This window comes from Podarcis melisellensis (genome assembly GCF_964234715.1).
Source record: "Podarcis melisellensis genome assembly, chromosome: 3".
Lineage (NCBI taxonomy): Eukaryota > Metazoa > Chordata > Lepidosauria > Squamata > Lacertidae > Podarcis > Podarcis melisellensis.
In genome coordinates, this window is record NC_138530.1 from 42328748 (window position 1) to 42350005 (window position 21258).

Genomic DNA, 21258 nt, shown 5'->3' on the forward strand with positions numbered 1-21258 from the left:
TGCCGTTGCCTCTATCATTCTTCTCTCCATCTGTTGTTTCTACCTTTCTTGAAATTTAAATTATAGGTCCCTGTCTTTCTTGTTTGCTGCACATGGTCAGGCATAAAACTAAGCTATATATCCATTTTTTTTTAAAATAGCCCGCTTTGCCTCCTCCCTTCCTCCAGCAGGGAAACAAACTACTGTACTGAACAGCTCGGTTACCATTATGTCTGAAACAGCAAACTTGTGGCCAACCAGATGACCATGGGAAATCAGGAAGCAGAATATGAGCACAAGAGCACTCTCCCCTCCCTTGGTTTCCAGCAACTGGTATTCGGAAACATTGCAAGTATTCTATTCTGTTCTATTCTATTCTACTCCATTCCATTCCATTCACTTCAATTTATGTACTGCAGTGGTAGGAAACCTGATGCCATCTGGATGTTGTTGGACTACAACTCCCATCATCCATGACCAGTGGAGGCCAACAACATCTGGAGGGCCACAGATTTCCCAGCTCTTATGGTACGGTACATATGAGAGTACAGTGTCCTATAAATACATGTACACACACACTGTCATCCTTGACAGTGTCTATCCTTTTCCCTTAACAACAGCAGTAATAGCTCAGTGGCCGAGAATCTTTTCCATTTCCTTTTTTCTTACCCAGTTGTGCTCATCTGTTGTTTGTTCTCGAAATTAAATGCTTCCAAAAGTGATACTATGTTGGTATTTCATTAACTCCACAGACCACAGCATGGCTCTTGATTCAGACCATTTTCTTGCAAAATGGATTGTTGGTATGGGTTAGTGAAAACCTCTGGTTGGTTCTTCATCCTTGACCAGTGAGTGAAAGCTTGCCATAGCTAATAGAAAATAAAATATATTTTCTCTCTATTGTGCAGAGCGTAATTCCATGGCTGTCAAGCTAAACCAAATAATTTTATTTCACTGAAAACCCACTCTATAAACTGCTGGAGGATGATTAAAGGCCCATGTCTTTTTGGGCTCAAGGCAAAAGGCAATTTGGCTCAGTGATGAACATGTAGTTATTTTTCAAACCTAAAATACAATTTTAACTAAATGTATCTGGAAAAATCTGTCTCAAACATCCAGAAACACACCGTGTCAGGTTGGCATTTTCATACCAATTCATAGTGTGCTGCAGTGCCTGTGTCTCTTTTGAAGTAACTTCAACACCAACAGCAATTTTTGAAATGGAAATGTGCTCACTGATGTGATGTGATTGGACCAACTGAGCAGGAGAGTTATTGACAGTCTCTCCTCTTGTGACAGATAACAGTGACACTGTAACTCCGCTTCTTAGGATGTATATATAGAGAGACAGAGACATCAGCGCAGGAGAGGCTGAGAAGCAAAGCTTAGAAGCTGGAAGAAATGCTGCAAATTGGTTTTGCAGTCAATGATGATTATTAGCTATTCAGTAGAACTTTCCCAATGTCATTTGGCTTGAAATTGTCGCACCCTTTTGTTTACTGTATGTTGAATACAGTGCAATATATGGTGCCAGAGCAGGAGGTTTGCATTGTGGTACAGGATGGTTTGCATATTTAGTAGGAATAAGTTTGACCTCTCCGGGGTAGACATGCATGCACAACTCGTCCAACTGAGTTGCTCCATTTACTTCATTAGGCAGTCCAGCTGACAGAGTAATGACATTTGTTCTGAGAGACTTGCCTTTAGATCTTTACTGGGCCATAGACATGCTGAGTGGCTTACGGAAGTTGCTTCTTTTCCATCCTTGGTTTTCTGCTGTAAATTGAAATACTAGTAATGGTTTTCCATCCCAGGAATGAGAAATCTCAGGCACAGGGCAGAATGTGTCCCTCCAGCCTACGTAGGCTTTAGGTGTCTCTCTAGGCCTCAACCTCATCCCATGCTAGCTAGGCTTGCTCCACCACCTCCTTGAGTGCTTAACTGTGACTGCTTCATGCGGGCCAGGATGGAGTTGAGCATGTTATGTATAGATACCCCTGACTTTTGCAGGCCTGGAATGTCACATCCATTACTGGATATGCCCATTTTTTGCTTCTGGTGCTGCCCATTCCTAGCATGCAACCCATGAAGGTTGCTCATGGGGGAATGTGGCATTTGGACCGAAAAATGTCCACCATCCCATCTCTATTCCATTATGAAGGTATTCCATATTGTTCACATTCTGGGATAATCAATAAAACCAAGGAAATGTCATCCTTCTCAGTCATTAGAATCCAAATTGATCAATAAATATAGGCCTAAATTCAAAACAGTTAGGCATGGTTAAGCCTATTGACCTCCAGTGGACTTAAAGAGTTACCTGTGTTGGATTTAGGCCATATCTGAATTGCTTTGAGTCACTGTTATTTATTGATCAATTTCCTTCAAGTTTGTAAATATGGTCATATATGGAAATCTCATCTGTAAAATAGAAATTATAAATATCTATTTCTTTAACAGAAATGTTGATTAATGGTTGCAAAATATTCTTTTCAGCCTTAGTATATCAGGATGGCACAAGAAAGAAAAATATGAGAAGAGGAACCAGAGTAGATTCTGAAGAGAAAAGCTCTTACACATTAGAAATTTAGTAAAACTGAAACATCTTTATATTTCACATAAATGTCCAGATCCTGAAGTTGTTTACTCTTAGATAAGTTGCATTGATTTTAATAAGGGCTCTATATATCCAAACAAGTATATTTAAGTATTGCAGATTTAATTAAGATTCTAATTTAAGATTCTATTTGTTTTGTATAATCTTTAGATGTTGCAAAAATGAGCCTTTGTTCTGAATCGAGAGCAGTGGTGGGAAGCCTTCTCTGTGTGTGGTTATTCAGCAATCTTTATTTCTTCTACAAAATTCCAAGTGTCTTGACAACATCACAACCTTGCAATCAATAGAACAAATCAACAACAGGCAAAATTATAGCAAACTAAGCTGTCAATTGACAGGCATATCCCCAACTATAGAGAAAAGACGGAAGACAATGTGTTTTGATTCTGTTTTAATTGGAGCAGCATAGATAAACCAGCTTTCCAAAAATATGTATGACAAGCTGGCAGTAATATTTTGAGTCAGCTACTGTTTACATAGAAGCCTACCTTCCCAGCCTTGCAGATGAGTCTCTCTAGAAGTCGGGCTTTTTGCAGGTGGAAATTTTTACTTTTAACAGCTGTAAAACAGGCAAAAATGCAAAATGAGATAAAGTGGTACCTCTGGTTGCGAATGGGATCCATTCCGGAGGCCCGTTCGCCACTTCTGCGCATGCGTGTGACGTCATTTTGCGCTTATGCGCATGCGCGAGCGGCGAAATCTGGAAGTAACCCTTTCCGGTGCTTTCGGGTCGCTGTGGAACGTAACCTGAAAGAACGTAACATGAAGCAAACATAACCTGAGGTATGACTGTACTGGAGATTTCAGCTGCTGAATTTCTGTCTCTTAGAGCTGTTAAAAACAATGGGTTGGATTGAAAATTGCCGAACTAAAAGAGGAGGCAATACAAGTTGGTATGTTAGGTGCCCTGAGGAATGGTTCATAAGAAAGTAGAATGCTTGGGTAAGTGAGCCAATCACCTTCCCAGAGCAGCAAGTGAGGATGTTTGGACAGCACCTGGACAGCAGATATCCAGTGCAGAGAGTGAAAGGGAGGCTTTTCTTCAGTCAAAGAGGGAAAAAGCTGATATAGAGAGGGTTAAAAAGTATTAGAAATATGTGGAAAAAACACTTTTCAACACAAAGTATTTACGATTGTTAAAGACTATTATGTTTTAAGCCATTTATTATTATTATTTTTAAAAATACATGGTGAAGAAGCACATATGGGAGGAAGACAAAGGCTGTTTGTTGACAATGCTTACTTGGCTAAGTAAAAGCGGCATGTGAGGGCAAGTAATTCCCTGAGTTATTCATTCTAAAGGTGCGGTTGGTCTGTAGTTAAAACATCAACAGGGTTCTAACTGTGGTTCCATATGTTTACTTTTGTTCTGCTAGATGGGTTGATTTGGGTTTGTTTTTTTTTTTACATGTTTGATAGTGTGAAAAAACACCATTCTGCAAGTATATGATCAATTTATAATTTTTACCATGGGATGTCACTAGAGTGCAGATAGAGATGAACATGTTAAATTGCTATCTTAAGGATTTGTTTAGCTTGCTCATTAAAAATACAAGCAAACAACCCTTCATTAAAGCTTGAATGCATATTGTAGGGATGGAATTCAACACTATAGGAAGTTGAATAATTTTATATTACATTTTTTATTCATTTCTCCTTCATTTTTGTGATAATTGAGTTTTTGTTGATGTTAGTCTTATCTAAAGTATTTTTTTCCACGTTGTAAGCCACCTTGAGCAGGGTTTGAACTGTGGAAAGGTGGCATACAAATAAAATGAGGTATGTATGTGTCAGATGGCAATGGTGGTTGCTCGTGAGTAACCAGTCAGGACACCGACCTGTCTTTTACGGGTTTTAGTTTGGTGCAAAACTATTTACAGTGCAGAACCACAAGTTCATGTCTGCCTCAATCGCTAGCAGAATCTGGGAGTGGTCGTTTCCAGGTCCTCCCCCAACATAACAGCTTAGTCACCCCCAGCCTTTTCCTTCTTTCTTTGTGTTTTACACCTCTGCGCAGGGTGGGCAACGGAAGAGACGTGCTTCCCTCTGGCCGGCTTGGCCAGGAGCGGTGCTGAGGCTCCCAGCAGCATCCTCTGGTCCTTTCCCCTCTTCCCTACTGGAGGTGTGGCTTTCCCCGCCACAGGAAGAGGAACTGCTTCTCAAGATTTTCGGAGGTTCCCTGTAACCCAACTGCCCCTCTGCTTCCCTACCCTGTTCCGATGGCAGTACCCTGGCAGTATATATGTAAAGTAATGTGCATATGAATTTGGATAAGGTGTTTTGGCATGTTCAGTTACAAGTTAGTGTGCAGTGTACGTTGATGAAAGCTTTTAATTCAACTCTTGCTTTTGGATTGCATCCAGCGATGTGATTTCTGGATCCACCGAGCCATCAATGAAGACCCGCTTAGCTGGGTATGCCTGTATATTCATCAGTTAACTGCATTATCAAACCATTACTTCCATGTGGGAATGGCTCACCGCAAGGAAAGTGAACTTTAATTTCATCTTGCCTCATGTCAAAGGCAATATTTTTTTAATGGAGTCAGTTCATGCATTCAGCTACCCATTTTTAACGGAGCTTGCCAGAGGTCGAACAATGTGGTTCAGGCAAGACACAGTATTCACATGTAGTAAAGGAGGGTAGGAGGAGCCATGGAGGGGAGGTGTGTGTCTTGGGATCCTGGGTTGTCCTGCTGAACTCTGATGGGTGTTGTTTTGTGTTTGGAGTCCTGAGGCAGGGCTACCTGCTATAGGCACAGAAGCGCTAGAATTCTGTTGAGGTTCCTGTTTGTGTTCTGGAGGCTGTTTTGTATAATTGCCAGGAGGTCCTACACACAAGTAGGAGTCTGGCAGAGACAGATGCCCGACTGGCATGTTCTCTCCCTCCTGGTCGTTCGTTCGGGAGATTCAAAATCTTTCTCCAGCCTGAACATCACAGCGACTGATACCTTAGAGGCATCAGCACACTTCAGGATCAGCAGAGTATAGGCAGTCAGCGTACAGACTCAGTAGCGCAGCATTTGGCTAAACTACGTTTATTTACACATTCGGAGCATTGTAACTCAGCTCCTTCCTCTTCAGCATCAGACAGCAAAGAGAAAGTACAACGGATAAACATCCTACATCACAGAAACACAGTAATACAAACATCCTGTCTCTGTCACTTCCCACAGTGTGGAATGAAAACATACACCGTCATGTGATAAAAAGAACCCCATGACTGCAACACGGGAAAAGAATCCTAACATCTTTGGATGCAATGTGTCCTTTCTCCATAGTTCATGGCAATGTGGGTGAGCAGCTTGCTTAATATTCTATTCTTCCCTCCTACGGAAGTCCATGGGAGGGAAATAGCATGTGCCAGATCTACTGTGGGCCTGGTGTGAAGTTGCCCTTTTGACGGGTGTGGTCACAGATGGAAGGGGTATGCAATACAGTGCAACTATATTCCTTTCCTGTGCCACCCATGACTTTCTTTCAGCTTTTCTGCTTCTGTATTGCAGTCATGCTTCTGCCTAATCGTGTTGACTATCATCTGGCAGGTTTCTAGCACAGGAACCATATTTATTCAAGGAAAATAATAAAAACAAAGCAAAGATCAAAATCTGTGTGCAGTCATTTCACCCAGTTACTGGGTTAATTCCCATTAAAATTGGCATATCAAGAAGACAATTTATTCCAGGTTCTCACCAAATCCTGTCTGAACTGAAATAACCTTAAACATGTATGATTTTCAAATAAGGAAAAAGGAAAAAGCCTCCAGGTTCCTAATGAATACCCATGATGGCAAGGCATAGTAGACCAAGTGCGATAAGAAGCTTTATCCACAGCAATAATTCAGGAGCCTGAAAAATGCATAATTTATAGATCAAAATATCCTCTAGTTACTAGTTAAAACTGACAAACCAGTATCAGTTGTCAGATACTGATTTTTGCTACTCAACTGATCATTGGCTTCTTCCTTCTCATTAATGTAAACATGGATATATTTGTGGGATTCATTGGGAGCTACTGGATAAGTGTCATGAGATTTCTGTTGATTTCCATATATAAAATGTAAAAAAAAAGAGAGGCTTCAACATTACAGTTCCATTTGAAGTCAAATGCTAGCATTGCTGCACACAAAAAGGAATGTGTATTGAAAGCATGGGAAATTGAACTGTTTCAACCATCTACTCCAGGAATTATTGATGCTCTGCTTCAGTAGTGGTGTAAAACCTACTCCACATTATAAGGATAGGCGCACTGCAATACCATACTCTATTTAGTATAGATTTGTTTGTTTATTTGTTTGTTTACCCTATGATTATTCTTGCATCTATGCTTGATTTCCTCTCTGGTTGGTGCAACTGAAGTTTGACCTTGTCCACATAATCTAAAACTGGTTTACTGTCCTAACTCAGTTGTAACAGATGAATGCTTTGCAACCGCTGTAATTATAACCTGTACAAGGAAGGCAAGCAGAGCGGAAATGGACCAGGGTTCAAAGATGGCAAGACTTACATTGGCTTGCTCCCCAGGCAGCACTTGAATTGAGGATTTGAGGAATGGCAGTCAGGGATTAGGCAGAAATTTATGCTGGCTACAGGGGAAAACTAAGGAGATTAGCCAAGGAAAACTCCTTGCACCAATAGGCTACAGTGTGTCAGCTAATAAATCCTGAACTGCATTAAGGCTTTTGCCTTTAGCTTCCTTGCTGATCTGACTCAAAAGGATACCTTCATTTACTGCAGGCACGTCTTTGCCCTTTCTCCTTCCTTCAGTGGATAGGACCTGGGTCTGGCATCAGAGGATTCTAGGTTGGCCATTCTGGCAATACTGCAGCATGGAATTTTACTTGCAGGTCTTCAACTCGACACAAAGGCAAAATTTGGGATATAAAATAAGAAAGCAAATAGATAATTAAATGCCACAATGCTGAATTACCTAGAACTGGGTTGGGGGACCTGTTGCCATCTAAACGTTATTGGACTCCTAATTCTCATTAGCCCCAGCCAGCATGGGCAATGGCCTCGGATGATGGGAGTTGTAGTCCAACAATATCTGGAGGGCCACAGGTTCCCCATCCCTGATCAGGTAGAATGGGTACCATAAGAACATTTTGCCAGCGACAGTATAATCTTGAAAGGCACTTTGAAGCAACCCCCCCAAAAAAGTGAAGGCTAACCTAAAAAGTAAATTGACAGAAATGATACTTTTTTTCTTAAAGTAACTATGGTCTGCTCTGCATTTATCCAATTTGCCTAAGGCTTTGTTTTACTTACAGAAGTCACTTATCCGCAGATTTCTTTTAGTCTCAAAAGGTTTTGAAAGCAGCATACCATCATCCCAAGGTTACATGTGAAGAGGAGAGATAAGGAGATATTAATTATTTGAACTTACCCTGACTAGAAGGATATGGGGCAGGGGCAGCAAACAGAAAAGGTTTGTCATGTTTTCACTGAATGCCTGCTGTGAATCTAACCCTCTGCAAGTCAAAGAGCAGAATAATAATTGCATGTTGGTTCATGCACAGATTCAGCAACTCTGCCAACCATGTCTTGTGACGTCAGTCTTGATTTTAACACAATTGTTTCCAACAGAAAGTGTTGCAAAAGGGATTGTAAAGTAACATAAACATAAAAGTTCTGCATTAACAGAAGATTTTAGATACATCAGGGTGGTGCCTTGTATCAGAACACAGAGCTGTTTAAATATTTGCTTTAATGCCCCAGTCTTCCTTAGCCCTGCATCATGAATCAGCAGAGATAGCATGAACTAGAGGCTACAATGTGGATTTTTCTAAGTGAGAGCATTCCAGGTTTTGAATTCCCACTAAGCTACGAAACTCAATGAGTGGCCTTGTTCAAATAATCCCCTCTCTTTCAGGGCCACAGTCAACACATTGCTGCCAATATAAGTGACAGCCACAGATCTAGTTCCTCTCCCTCCCTCCATAACATCTACAGTAGTACCTCGGGTTATGTACTTAATTCGTTCCGGAGTTCCGTACTTAACCTGGAACTGTTCTTAACCTGAAGCACCACTTTAGCTAATGGGGCCTGCCGCCCCGCCGGAGCACGATTTCTGTTCTTATCCTGAAGCAAAGTTCTTAACCTGAAGCACTATTTCTGGGTTAGCGGAGTCTGTAATCTGAAGCGTATGTAACCTGAAGCGTATGTAACCCGAGGTACACTTGGGTGTCGTTACACTACAGAGTTCTTGGTTTCACCAGTGTAGCAGCCAGTGTAGGACAGTGGTTAAAGAACGGCAAAACCTTATGCTACCCTGTCCAGAGGTAAATTAATCCAGATGTTACAACTAGCTGCACAGCTGTTGTGTTTTGGAGTTTGGTCCCTGGGCTTCTTGGGGTGCGATGCAAAATTCTGCCCTGGCTTCTTTGGAGGAAAGGTGGGAAACTTAGGAAACAAATATAACCTGATGACAGTGGCACTATACTAATGGTGTGCATTGGCACAAAGTTTTGTGTCACTTCGTTGCTCTGTTTCTGTGCTGTATTTCCATGATATCACTATGTTCCTCTCTGACCTTGGGCTTTTCAAGAAGTAAGGATATCCAAAATGTTGCCTGCAGAGCACTGCAGAGCTCTATATTACTTTTTAGTTCTATAGCACAGCTGTGGAGACTTTATTTTTAAAGTTAAAACTTTCATTTAAGTTGTTTAGAAATCCAATTATTGCTCTGCTTTTTAGAAAAGAAAATCCAAAACCCACAGATCAACCCTGAGCACTTCAGAACTCTGCAAGCAGCAGACTAGGCAGTCTCATATTGTTAGGCCTATTGGTCACTTGGAGGACACAACCAACCACTAGACAGAAAGGCTGATCTGAAGCTGCAAAATCCAAAACCCACAACACACAAATACGTACCGCCTCTTAGTTAAGGTCAGAAAGAGACAGACCCCAGCTCCAAGGCATTGTGAAAGAAAGAAAGTCCCTATTACTCCCCCCCAAGCCCCTGAACCATTCAGGGTTAATCTATTCTGGGGGAGCTATGGAGTGAAAGTGCATTTCATCCATATTGGCTAAAAGGAGTTATAGCTGTTTTTAGATTCCTCTTTATAGTGAATGGGGGAACACAGAGCTTTGTTTTATATGGAGCAGCTCAGGAGATACAAGGCACCTCCTTACAATGCTGGGGGCAAATGGCTCACATGACCATCACCTTATAGCCTTGTTTGTGAGCTTGTAGAGACATCTGATTGGGGCATTTTTTGAAAATGGAAAGCTCTGCTAGTTGGGCCTTGATCCAAACCAGGTTGTTGTAAAGCTCCGACAGTATTGTTGAAAAACATCTTTGTATGGAAATGGAGAGCCCTGTGTTTTTATAAAGACTGCATTCACATAATTACTGCAGTTCACAGAGTGCATGGACCAAAACCTATTGAAATATGCTGCAGGCATGCCATTGATTCAACAGGACTTTGGATTAGACCCTCAGAATCGTAACTCATGCCGTGATTTATCTTCTTTTCAGTATTGATGCATTGTTGCTGAACTTTTACACACCTCAACTTATTTCAAAGTCCTGAATAGCTCCTCAAACTCCTGTTGTTCTTTTATCTTCGCTGTGTGCTTGAACTGTTAGTATGGTGAAAAGAAAGGTTAGGCATGCACAGAGGAGAAAAATGACTCTTAGGTAGGTAGTTTCCAAGGCCAGCCTGGCCTCTAGCAGTGAGCGTAATAGACACAGGGATGTGCTGATGTTTTTGTGATGACTGATAACGCAGAGCAGTGGGACATCTGAAGGAGCAACGTGACAACATGCAGACTGAAAAAACAACAACTGGGGAAAGGACCTTGAAAGATCACTTATATTACACTGAAAGAAAATTTGCTTGTTCACCATCTTAGCCAGACCACTTCACAAATGATCCTGGCTATTCTCTAATATCATCAAAACAGGATGCAGAATAAAACAGTGGATAAAATAAAAACCAGATAATTATTCTTTACCTAAAACATGTTGCTTATTTGACACATGGGACAATAGAGGACATGGCCCTCCACAAAAGACCCAAACATTTGCACCTAAGCTCTACTAAGCTGTTGATGTTTGTAGCTAGCTGCCTGGAGGCCTAGCTCCACAGTTATGGGTGAGCTGAGTCCTGAGCTGCCTGGGGACTGCAGGTCGTGGGCCACTGGGTGAGTTTCACATAGATATACAGTGGTACCTCGGGTTAAGTACTTAATTCGTTCCGAAGGTTTGTACTTAACCTGAAGCACCACTTAACCTGAAGCACCGCTTTAGCTATTGGGGCCTCTGGCTGCTGCCACGCTGCCAGAGCACGATTTCTGTTCTCAGCCTGAAGCAAAGTTCTTAACCCGAGATAATATTTCTGGGTTAGCGGAGTCTGTAACCTGAAGCGTATGTAACCCGAGGTACCACTGTAGCTTTATACAAACATAACAACCACCTTGATGGCTTGGACCAAAGGTCTTGCCTATTGCAGTAGTCTGTTTCCCACCATGACCAACAAAATTCTTCCAGGAAGCCCCCTTTCCGCAACAAGCCTTGAAAGCATCAACCCTCTTCTTTTTGGTTTCCCAGCATCTGGTGTTGAGTGGCATTCTCTCCCTGAACGTGGAGGTTAGATATAGCCACCATGACAGCCATTAATAGATCTTTGTTTCATGAGTTTCTCTTACTCCCTTTTAAAGCCTTCTTACGTTATTGGCCATCTCCACATACCGTGTCAGTGAATTTCCTAAGTTTTGCTTTCTGTTAAGAAGTTGCTTCTTGTGTCTGTTCTGAATCCATTGCCCTGGGTAGCCCTGAGTTTTAGTCTTGCAAGAGGAGAAAAAGGTTATTGCTATCTAGAGTCATAGAATCATAGACTCATAGAATCATAGAGTTGGAAGAGACCACAAGGACCATCGAGTCCAACCCCCTGCCAAGCAGGAGGTTTTGAACTTCGGTTACAAAAATCTCTACAATGTCCCTCCTTACCTATCTTCTTAAGTTTTACTGTTAAGCTATCAAATACATTTTTAACAATCCTGTAGTGATCTAGAAACCCCAATGTACAATCCAGTTAAACCAAAATACCTCTGTTTTAACCTGAATGGATTTCACTGAATTCTGTGTAGGCGCCCTTGGCATAAAGCCAAGAAAAACAGATTGAATTAATATGCTAATTGTCATTACTTCGGGGTTTACATTTTTGAAAATCAAGATCTATAAATCCTGCGCAGGGCATTAATATCAACTATTTCAGAAATATTATGTGACTGCTGGGATAGCTCAGTTGGTACAGCATGAGACTCTCAATAGCAGGGTCATGGGTTTGAGCTCCAGAGTGCATTGCAGGGGCTTGGATTAGATGACCCTTGTGGTCCCTTCCAATTCTACAATTCTGTGGTTTTATGAGTTTGGATCTATCAGTATGTTTTTACTTCAAAACAGCTGAATTTTGTGCTGATCCTGAATAATGGTCTGTGAAATGCAGCTGCTGCTTATTTTTACACCTGTTACTATAGTGAGAGTAATAACTGATATGAATCTCAAAGATGAAAGTAGTGAGAGGGAGAGGAGAGCGAGCCTGCAGTTCAGACTATTACTTGCACCCATCTTCTTTCCATCAAGTGTATCGGGTCTGCACATTAGCTAGAGAGATGTACTGTATTAGCAAAATGTCACACTGTTCAGATGCTGTAGGGAGCTGGCAGTATGGCAAAATAATAATAATGGTTGAGGCAAAACAGGAATGTGCTGCCACCACAGCTTCTCTTACCTGGGTTGTATGGCAGCGCCTGTGAATTGGCAGGTTCTGGCAAGATCTCGCTTCTCTGTTCATGGCGGCAGCGCAGGTGGAGTGCCTGCAGGGGCACTTCCTCTTGGGCTTCTGCTGCCTCAGGTGACTGCTTCACCCTGCTTCATGACTGAGCCAGCCCTGTAGTTACTAGTACAGTGGACATCTTGAATCTGAACCCAAAGAAAACTGATTGCCCCAGGGTGGGTTGTGCCTGTTCCAGCTCCTAGCAGATAAGTATTGTTATATACTGAAGTTTTCACCCTGGGCCAGCAGGGGGATACTGTAGATAGTTTTCACTCAGGTCCATATATGCAAATAAGGGATTGAAAGTGACATTCAGTGATTGGATAGTTACAGAAAATGGTTACTGTTGCGTTGTAGTGGAGCTCTATATAAGCAGGCTGGCTGAACCCTTCAGTTCAGTTCTGTTCTGGCCTGTGAATAAACAAGAGCTGTTTGAAGAATCGCTGTGTCGTCTGATATGTTCACCCACAACTTAACAAGTATTCTTCCCTTGTGTCTTAATTCTATTGTGTTTTGTGTTTGCTTAGTACGGAATGTGAATCTAGTCTGGAACTGTAATAAATTTCATTCATTCATTCATTCCCTTGTGTCTTCAGCAATACTTGCATCACAGCCCATATCTTACCAAGTGGAACCATGGGAGTCAGCTCCTAGGGGTCGGAGGGTCTTCGGATCCCCTATAAAATATTGGAAGGGGCCGGGTTCGTCAAAGTTGATGGGCATTGCCATTCAAATGCTTTGTGTGCACAGAGTCATGTGATCAGTAATGCAGGGCGGGGCTTACTGCCCCCCAATATTTTATTCAAGTTAGCACCCCAGCAAACTGAATTTTTCTGCCATCGCTTTGTGTGCCCTGTGATCTGAGTTATGAGCTCCCTGTCTGGGGTTCATATACGGGCGCTGCGCTATGTGTTGGTGCTTTGTTACGCCGTATATTATACTCTGTCATGGTGACATGGGTGTGGCTCAGTCTTTGATTCAGAGGCAGCTTTTAAAATTTCTCCCCTTATTTGCACTATGTGAGGGGCTGGTGTAAAGTTAGGTCATTTGGAGAGCATGACTGTGGGATGAAGGGGCACAGGATATATGACACAGGATATATGACATCTCCATCCTACCTGCCTTCTGCCCACAGCTGCAGTCTGTCTCCCGCTGTGTATCTTCAGAGGCAGAACAACTTTGTTCTGATGGCATATCTGGGATGTTCCTGCGGTATACCTGCTGTTGCATTCTCCTTGTATATGAGCCCTTTGACAGCTCCATGGACCTCAGCTGGCAGATTGTCAGTACGGAATGTGGCTTTTAATTAATTAATTAATTAATTAATTAATCAGGAAAATAATCTGCTGCCATATGAGTTTGGAGCTACTTTTGATTTAACTGATCAATCTACTAAAAGTTTTGTAACCCTACTAAAGTGTTACAGTTAAAACCACACACTGGAAAGTTTTTTTAAAAAAAATTGATAATATTTTAGTCATTTATTTCTTCACTTATCTTTTGGGGTGTTTTGTTGAGCATGCTAACTGAAGGACTAAATTACATCTTTTTATTACTTAGAAAACAATAGGAATTATATAAAAAAGCATTTCTACCAAGCGTTATAACGATATACAAATGCACCTCTAGTTTAAATTCCCCATCTCTTTTGATTGTATGCCCCCCTCCCAAGTGCCTTACAGACCCTGGAACAATTTAGACAGAACTTTAATGCTATTTTATATTGATGGGGAATTCAGAGTACAAATATATGCCGCAACTCAATGCGCCTACAGATTCACAGCAAGAATTTTGCTTAAGGCAGATAAAATATGGACTAAGATTTACTGAATTTTAGCTTGCAATGGAATATCACGTTTTTGACCTCAAAAGGCCAACCATATCCCACTGTGTTGTTTACTGCAAATCAGCTTGGGATTTCTCCTGTGTTAAACATAGTTTAACACAAACATAGTTGACTGTATGAGAAGAGAACAATAAAATAAAAAGGTTATTTCTTTTATTTACTGTTGCACCCAATAAAAGGTAAAATATATTCTACCCGGATTGTAGCATTTCATTTTACAGCAAACAGGTATTGCTTGAAGAGCCCCTATAAATATTATGAATTATTTACATACAGGATGCAAAAGCTGTAAATTGTTCAAGCGGAGCATGAATATTGGATTCTGAGACTTTCCATCTTTTTTGTTCTCCTGGAAAATATATTGTTTAATAATCAAACAGAGTTAAAATAATTAACTTTATGCCCATTGAACATACAAAAATAGAAGTTGTAAATATTCTAGGTCATTTTTTTGACCTAGAATTCTCAAGTTCCTTTTTATTGAGATTTTAGGAAACACAGCTGGGCACAATACAAAGGTGATGTGTACAACCACAAGGACACAAGTTGTTTCTCTGCAGTTTTTATTTCAGATGGAGAGTCAGACCACAAAACAGCTTGCCTAGTTGTCAGTAGCAAAGAATGCTGTTTCCTAGAACCACAACCTAGGAAGCCAAAAAGTGCAGGTTTGTTAGTTCACTCCATTAAGCAGCCTTATAAACCATTTCAAAAACCAAGTTTGAAACTTGGCTCTAAAAATGCTCCCTGGATTGTGGACTGCTACTCTAGCATTAGGCTTTTCATACTTTTTAAAAGTTTATCTGAAAGTTATTTGTCTTAAATATTCAAAGTATTTCACCCCCCTTTTTTCCCCTTTGCAACAGGAAGGATCGACTGCTTAGGTGTTCACAGTGCAAAGTTGCAAGATACTGTGATGTACGTTGCCAGGTAATCATTACTCTGATAATTAGCTGCAAATGAATAATGCAAATATGTTACCCTTTTAGCCTTGATATTTTCCCCATTAACTCTTCTTAAGATCTAGGAAATTGGTTGTCATGGCCAGCAAAAATTATACATGCATGCACATGCAAATTTTTTTTTTTTAATGGTACAGTGTCATTACGTTGCATTTTGATGTAACTGTATATATTTTTATGTTCTGTATTTGTTTTGTTTTTGTGGTTCTTGGTTAATTTACTTATGTACACTGATATATTGAATTATGTTACTTAAAAATGAATTATTATTATTATTAGTATTAGTAATAGTAGTATTCTTAGGTTTTGAATGTGGAATTTGCTTTGCATTTTTTCTGTACTGGTTCTTTTTTGGTAGGATTTGTTAGCTGCTTAGACAGTTCTATTGAAATATGAAGCGGTATACAAATTAACTGTAACTAAAAAACTAAATAAGGGACGCGGGTGGAGCTGTGGGTTAACCCACAGAGCCTAGGACTTGCCGATCAGAAGGTTGGCGGTTCGAATCCCCACAATGGGGTGAGTTCCCGTTGCTTGGTCCCAGCTCCTGCCAACCTAGCAGTTCGAAAGCACGTCAAAATAGGTACCGCTCTGGCGGGAAGGTAAACGGCGTTTCTGTGCACTGCTCTGGTTTGCCCAGAAGTGGTTTAGTCATGCTGGCCACATGACCCGGAAGCTGTACGGCGGCTCCCTCGGCCAATAAAGTAAGATGAGCGCCGCAACTCCAGAGTCAGCCACAACTGGACCTAATGGTCAGGGGTCCCTTTACCCCTTTACATTAAAAAAAACCTAAATAATACTTAAAGGTAAAGGTAAAGGTACCCCTGCCCGTACGGGCCAGTCTTGACAGACTCTGGGGTTGTGCGCCCATCTCACTTAAGAGGCCAGGGGCCAGCGCTGTCCGGAGACACTTCCGGGTCACATGGCCAGTGTGACATCGCTGCTCTGGTGAGCCAGAGCTGCACACGGAAACGCCGTTTACCTTCCCGCTGGTAAGCGGTCCCTATTTATCTACTTGCACCCGGAGGTGCTTTCGAACTGCTAGGTTGGCAGGCGCTGGGACCGAGCAGCGGGAGCGCACCCCGCAGCAGGGATTCGAACCGCCGACCTTTCGATCAGCAAGTCCTAGGCGCTGAGGCTTTAACCCACAGCGCCACCTGTGTCCCACAAATAATACTTAGGCATAACAAAAACCAAACCAAACACCTGCCTAAAAATGCAACCAGAAGTAAAGCACTATGTTACATTGGTCGAACTTCGCCAAGTTAAACTGTTCATGCAAAATACACACACAAGGTCACTGGGTTCTTTTGCAGCAGCAGGTGCAGCCATGACAGTGCCTAAACTAGGAAAGGCTATGCCTGTTTGTAAGCAGTCTGTATTCACGATGTGAATGGATTCAAATTGGCAGTGATCATAAAGATGTGATTCCAATGTCTTTCTGACTTTAAAAAGCACTGCTAAGATTAGAAGAATGAGACACACGATTTTGTGTGATGTTGCATATTTCATCTCCTTGCTTCTTTAAAGGCTGCATAAACAGTTGATCATCTCAGTGTCACTTCTAGCATATTTTAAACTCCTTCCCAGCATTTATTTTAGGAACAAAGCATGTCAGATAAAGGCTGGCTTCAAAGAACAATTTTAGTTGGCTCGGGAGGAACATGCCAGTACAGCTACGTTATGCAGAATGATGTCTTAATGATTAGAGACACGACTGTTTATTTAGGGTGAAAGAAACTGGATTCATATAACCTTTGTTTTCTGGATACTTTGAGTTACAGTTATATTCCGATAGCTCTCGCTTTGTAGTCCATGCGAAACAGCAGACAAGTTAGAAGGGTGAACTTTCAGTGAAGTCCAAAACAATTATTTGCAAGGGGGAGCAAAACCAAGTTGAGAGTGGGAACTTTTCACAAAAACTTGCACAATAAGCTAAATGCACCATCTGCCCTTTCAGCAGTTTTTGAGAGATGGCCTGGTTAAGCTTCTGTGCACACCTTCACTTTGAAATGGCTTTCTAGCATCATAAGTCAAATCTGTTTGGGTATGTGAATTATACGAATATACCTTATACTTTTTTAAAAATTAATTAAAGATTTTCTTGTTTTACAGAAGTATGTGTAATGTCTCTCGTATTTTTTCCATGTAACATTTTTACATATCAGTTTCATTTGTTGAGACATTAGGAGTGGGGAAGGGGTGGGGTTGGGTTGGGTGGTGATGTTTCTATTTTGCTTAATGTATGTAGGGTTTGGTGTCAGCGTTGTTCATGCCAGTTCTCTGCTGTTCATTTGTGTTTCTTTGGTGGTGGGAGAGGTTGGAGTTGGCCTAGGATGTGGTTGTTTGTTTGTGTTTGGCTATGGTGATCTTTGTTTTCGTGTGTGAGTGGGGTGGGTGGGTGTTTTGGATCAGGTTAGCCATATTGATTTGTATGCTGTTGGTGGATTATTGTCATTGTCTTGTTGGGCTGTGTATGTGATAAAGGGGAGCCATACCAGGGTAAAGGTGCCTTCTTCTGTTTGTCCCCGTGTCAGTTTCAGTTTATTGGTTAATTTTTCTAGTAGGGCTATTTCCCATACTATTTGGTACCATTGGTCCATGCTTACTCCTGACAGGTCTCTTCAGTGTCTGGTTATGGTGTTTCTGGCTGCTGAAAGTAGGTGGGTTATGAGTTCTTTGTGGTGTAAATGGGCATTGTTGTCTTGGAAGATGTTTAGTAGGGCCAATTCTGGGGTGATGTCTAATACTTGCTTAGTTATTTTACATATTTTTCGTATGAGAATATACCTTATACTGAGTCACACCTTTGGTCCATCTAGCCCAGTAAAGTCTATTCTAACTGACAGGGGTGATTCTAGCTTCTTATCAAGAGCCCTTTTAGCTGGAGATGTTGCGGATTGAACCTGAAACCCTGACTCTTTCCTCTGACTTAAGATGTTGCGACATCTTCACATTGATTGCATGATCTCAGAGTGGCCGGAATTGTTGTGGCGAATAAAGAAACCACCCCTTAAAAATAATGGTACACAAGGATTCACCCTTTGGGTAGTGAACAACGTACAAACAACTCTGGAAGGTGTGCACTGATTTATGGGCCATTTTGGCTTCTCCAAAAATACTTCTTTCACACTGAAAATATTGTGACCATTTGGTGCAGGCCTAGTTCAAAGACAGCAAGGGTGAAATTAAAATATGAGCTGTATAATTTTAAAGCACTATTTCATGTGCCAGAAACAGAAATGCTTTTTGTCCATTCAGCTGCTCTTGCAGATTTGTGTGTAGTGGCACTCCTTAATCCCATGTCATGCCTCTTGCTTCTGTTGTCTGCCTGCCTGCCAGTCTCTGTGCAAAACCTGGCATAGCAGCAGCAGCAGCAACGAAAACCCAGAAAAATCTTTTTGAGGTAGAAATCAAGGGACAGTCAAAATTGGAGGCTGAACATAAATATTCTGAGGAGAGGATTACTGATTCCGTTGGGCCAGGATCAGAGTTGCTGCAAAGCAGAAAGCTCCACTGGAAAGAACGGCATCTTACAAAAGGCAGAGATTTGTTCCTATTCATTTTTCCGCAGGAGATCAGATTTAGAGAAAAATAAGGGGGACCTGCAACAAAACATTGCAGTGTTGACTGGCTACTGCTGTTTGAGGGTTCTAGCTAGTCAGCCCTGCCTCCAGGACAATCCATTCCCTTCCTACCCTGTTTTATGTACCCCTACGAAGAGTCAGTCAGCTTTCTGTGACCACTGAATGTGATCAGTCTTCATCAGGCTAGTTCTGGGGTTCCCACTCTCCTTAGGAGGTATTTTAGATGCCTCCCAAATACCTCCTTATCTGCTTAAATGGTCTGTTTTGTCTACTTTAGGGATCCACACTCACCTATGAATGTAGGAAATTGGATGATACAGTGGTACTTCGGGTTAAGAACTTAATTCATTCTGGAGGTCCGTTCTTAACCTGAGGTACCACTTTAGCTAATGGGGCCTCCCGCTGCCGCTTACCGTATGTGAGATTTTTTTTTAATAACGCTGATTTACCAAGTCTTGACATAGTCTAATAGTTCAGATTATTGAAATCAAAGGTCTTCCCAAACTTGGCAGTTTTGGCCTAGGCTGCAGTTGAAAGATGTGAGATCAGTTCCTTGTTATTCAGATCTTGACCCAAATTTACAAATTCAAAAGAGTCAAACAAGGGGAGGGGATGAATTGTTTGCCTGGCTATGAGTGAGATCTCAGAAAATACTCCTTTATCTAGGTGCAGTATCAGCACATTTGTTGGTAGGTCCCAGTATCCTGGCAGAGTAGCTTAGTGTGGTCTGTAAAACAGCTGAAAGAAGAAATGTAACAATTATATAGGGAAGTTTGTTAGTACTGTATGTGGGTTGTGTTTTTTCCTGCACAGATAGTTTTAGTTAATTAATCAGTGGGGTGAAATTTTGGCAAAGAGCTTAAAATGGAAGGGCACTTTTTATATTACAGAAATAGGGAAAATATTTTCATTTAATACACAGTGGTAGAATTTTCTTTAAATTCTAATATGTCTCCAGAATCCTACAAAGGCACTTATACTGAGTTTTGGGTAATATGCAAAATTATTTAGATGTAAAAGACAGATGGTTGATCAGCTAAAACATTTAAATGGTTGGTAGTTCTAATAACAATTAATACCTTGCAGTAAAAATAGACCGAGTGTTTCAACAGCATTTCTTGCAAAAATCACATGTCCAACCATAATCAGTGGCTTGGATCCCAATATTCTTATGCTTGCGCAAAATCACTTTTATTTGTGCACTGGTCTCTTGCAGTAATAATTCATATTTATTATATTTCAATATCTGAAAAGTTTACCAGCAAAATAACTTCTGTTTTATCACAACTTGTAGAAAGAAGCCTGGCAGGACCACAAACGGGAATGCAAGTGTATTAAGAGCATTGAGCCTAACTTCCCCCCAGACTCAGTGAGGCTTGTTGGCAGGATCATTTTCAAACTAGTAAGTAAACTCTCTACCTGTGATTGATCCTTGAAAAGGTATCTGCCCTGACTGTGGCTGAGGAGGCTTATATTTCACAGAGTTGTTATTGCTTCTGTTATGTACTGAAGTTCTCACCCTGGGCCAGCAGGGGGATACTGTAGATAGTTTAGGTCCACATATGCAAATAAGGGATCGAAAATGACGTTCGGTGATTGGATAGTTACAGAAAATGGTTACTGTTGCGTCCTAGTGGAGCTCTATATAAGCAGGCTGGCTGAACCCTTCAGTTCAGTTCTGTTCTGGCCTGTGAATAAACAAGAGCTGTTTGAGGAATTGCTGTGTCGTCTGATATATTCACCCACAACTTAACAGCTTCATAGTAGCTTTTGTTGGGGAGAGGCTAGAATAAGAACTGGCCGCCCAAGTTTCCCTATGCTCCTTGCCGAAGCAAATTTCCTTCCCTGCCAGTGAGAGCCTGGCATATTAATGACCTCGAGTGGAACTTCTTGAATTGACTGCCTACATGGATGTAGGTAGCTTCTGTTCATGTTGCATTATCCTCTGCAATTGGCAGCAGGGATGAAACTATTGTGCCATCACTTACTCGACTTTTAAGATACATGCATGCAAAAAGGCAGGAAACGGTCACATTTGTGTGAACCGCTTTTGTATTTATTACAAATGTATCCTTAGGCACTGGGATGGAAATGCAGAAGCAGAAGGACAGACTATACTTCAGAAGAATAAATTCATAAGTAATACGTGTCATAAAATGCAAGCAAGTTGCACCAGAATAGTAATATGAGTAAGCAGCATTGAAGTCCTGACTGAATCAAATTTGCTGTAAAGGTTATAATTGCTGGAATTTGTGTACTTAGTGCTGGCTTCAGAGTTTAGTCCTTAGCTTGACCTTAGATGAATCCAGAAGTTGTATGTTTACTTGTCGTTTCAAAATTTTCACAGCTCAGGGAGCTTTTGCACATGTTCACAAATGTTCACAAATGTTGCATATGAGTAAAATAAATACCTTGTTTCAGTGAATGAATTCAAAAAGGTTTGTAACAGCCACCTCAGCTGTGCTTGACTCAGTGTGGAGCTCAGTTCCA

At 41.2% G+C, this 21258-nt stretch overlaps 1 protein-coding gene across 4 annotated transcripts in view; it reads left to right on the forward strand.

The window, feature by feature from the left end:
- SMYD3 (SET and MYND domain containing 3) overlaps positions 1 to 21258 on the forward strand; it is a gene marked incomplete at its 5' end in the record, with an annotated part of 376460 nt that overhangs the window by 20018 nt on the left and 335184 nt on the right. For all 4 annotated transcript variants that reach the window (XR_014166902.1, XR_014166903.1, XM_081905838.1 and 1 more), the window contains 2 exons: positions 15086 to 15149; positions 20063 to 20170. Coding sequence is in view for 2 of the 4 variants with exons in the window: in XM_081905838.1 (XP_081761964.1) it covers positions 15086 to 15149; positions 20063 to 20170 (172 nt within the window). The remainder of the gene's footprint in view (positions 1 to 15085; positions 15150 to 20062; positions 20171 to 21258) is intronic.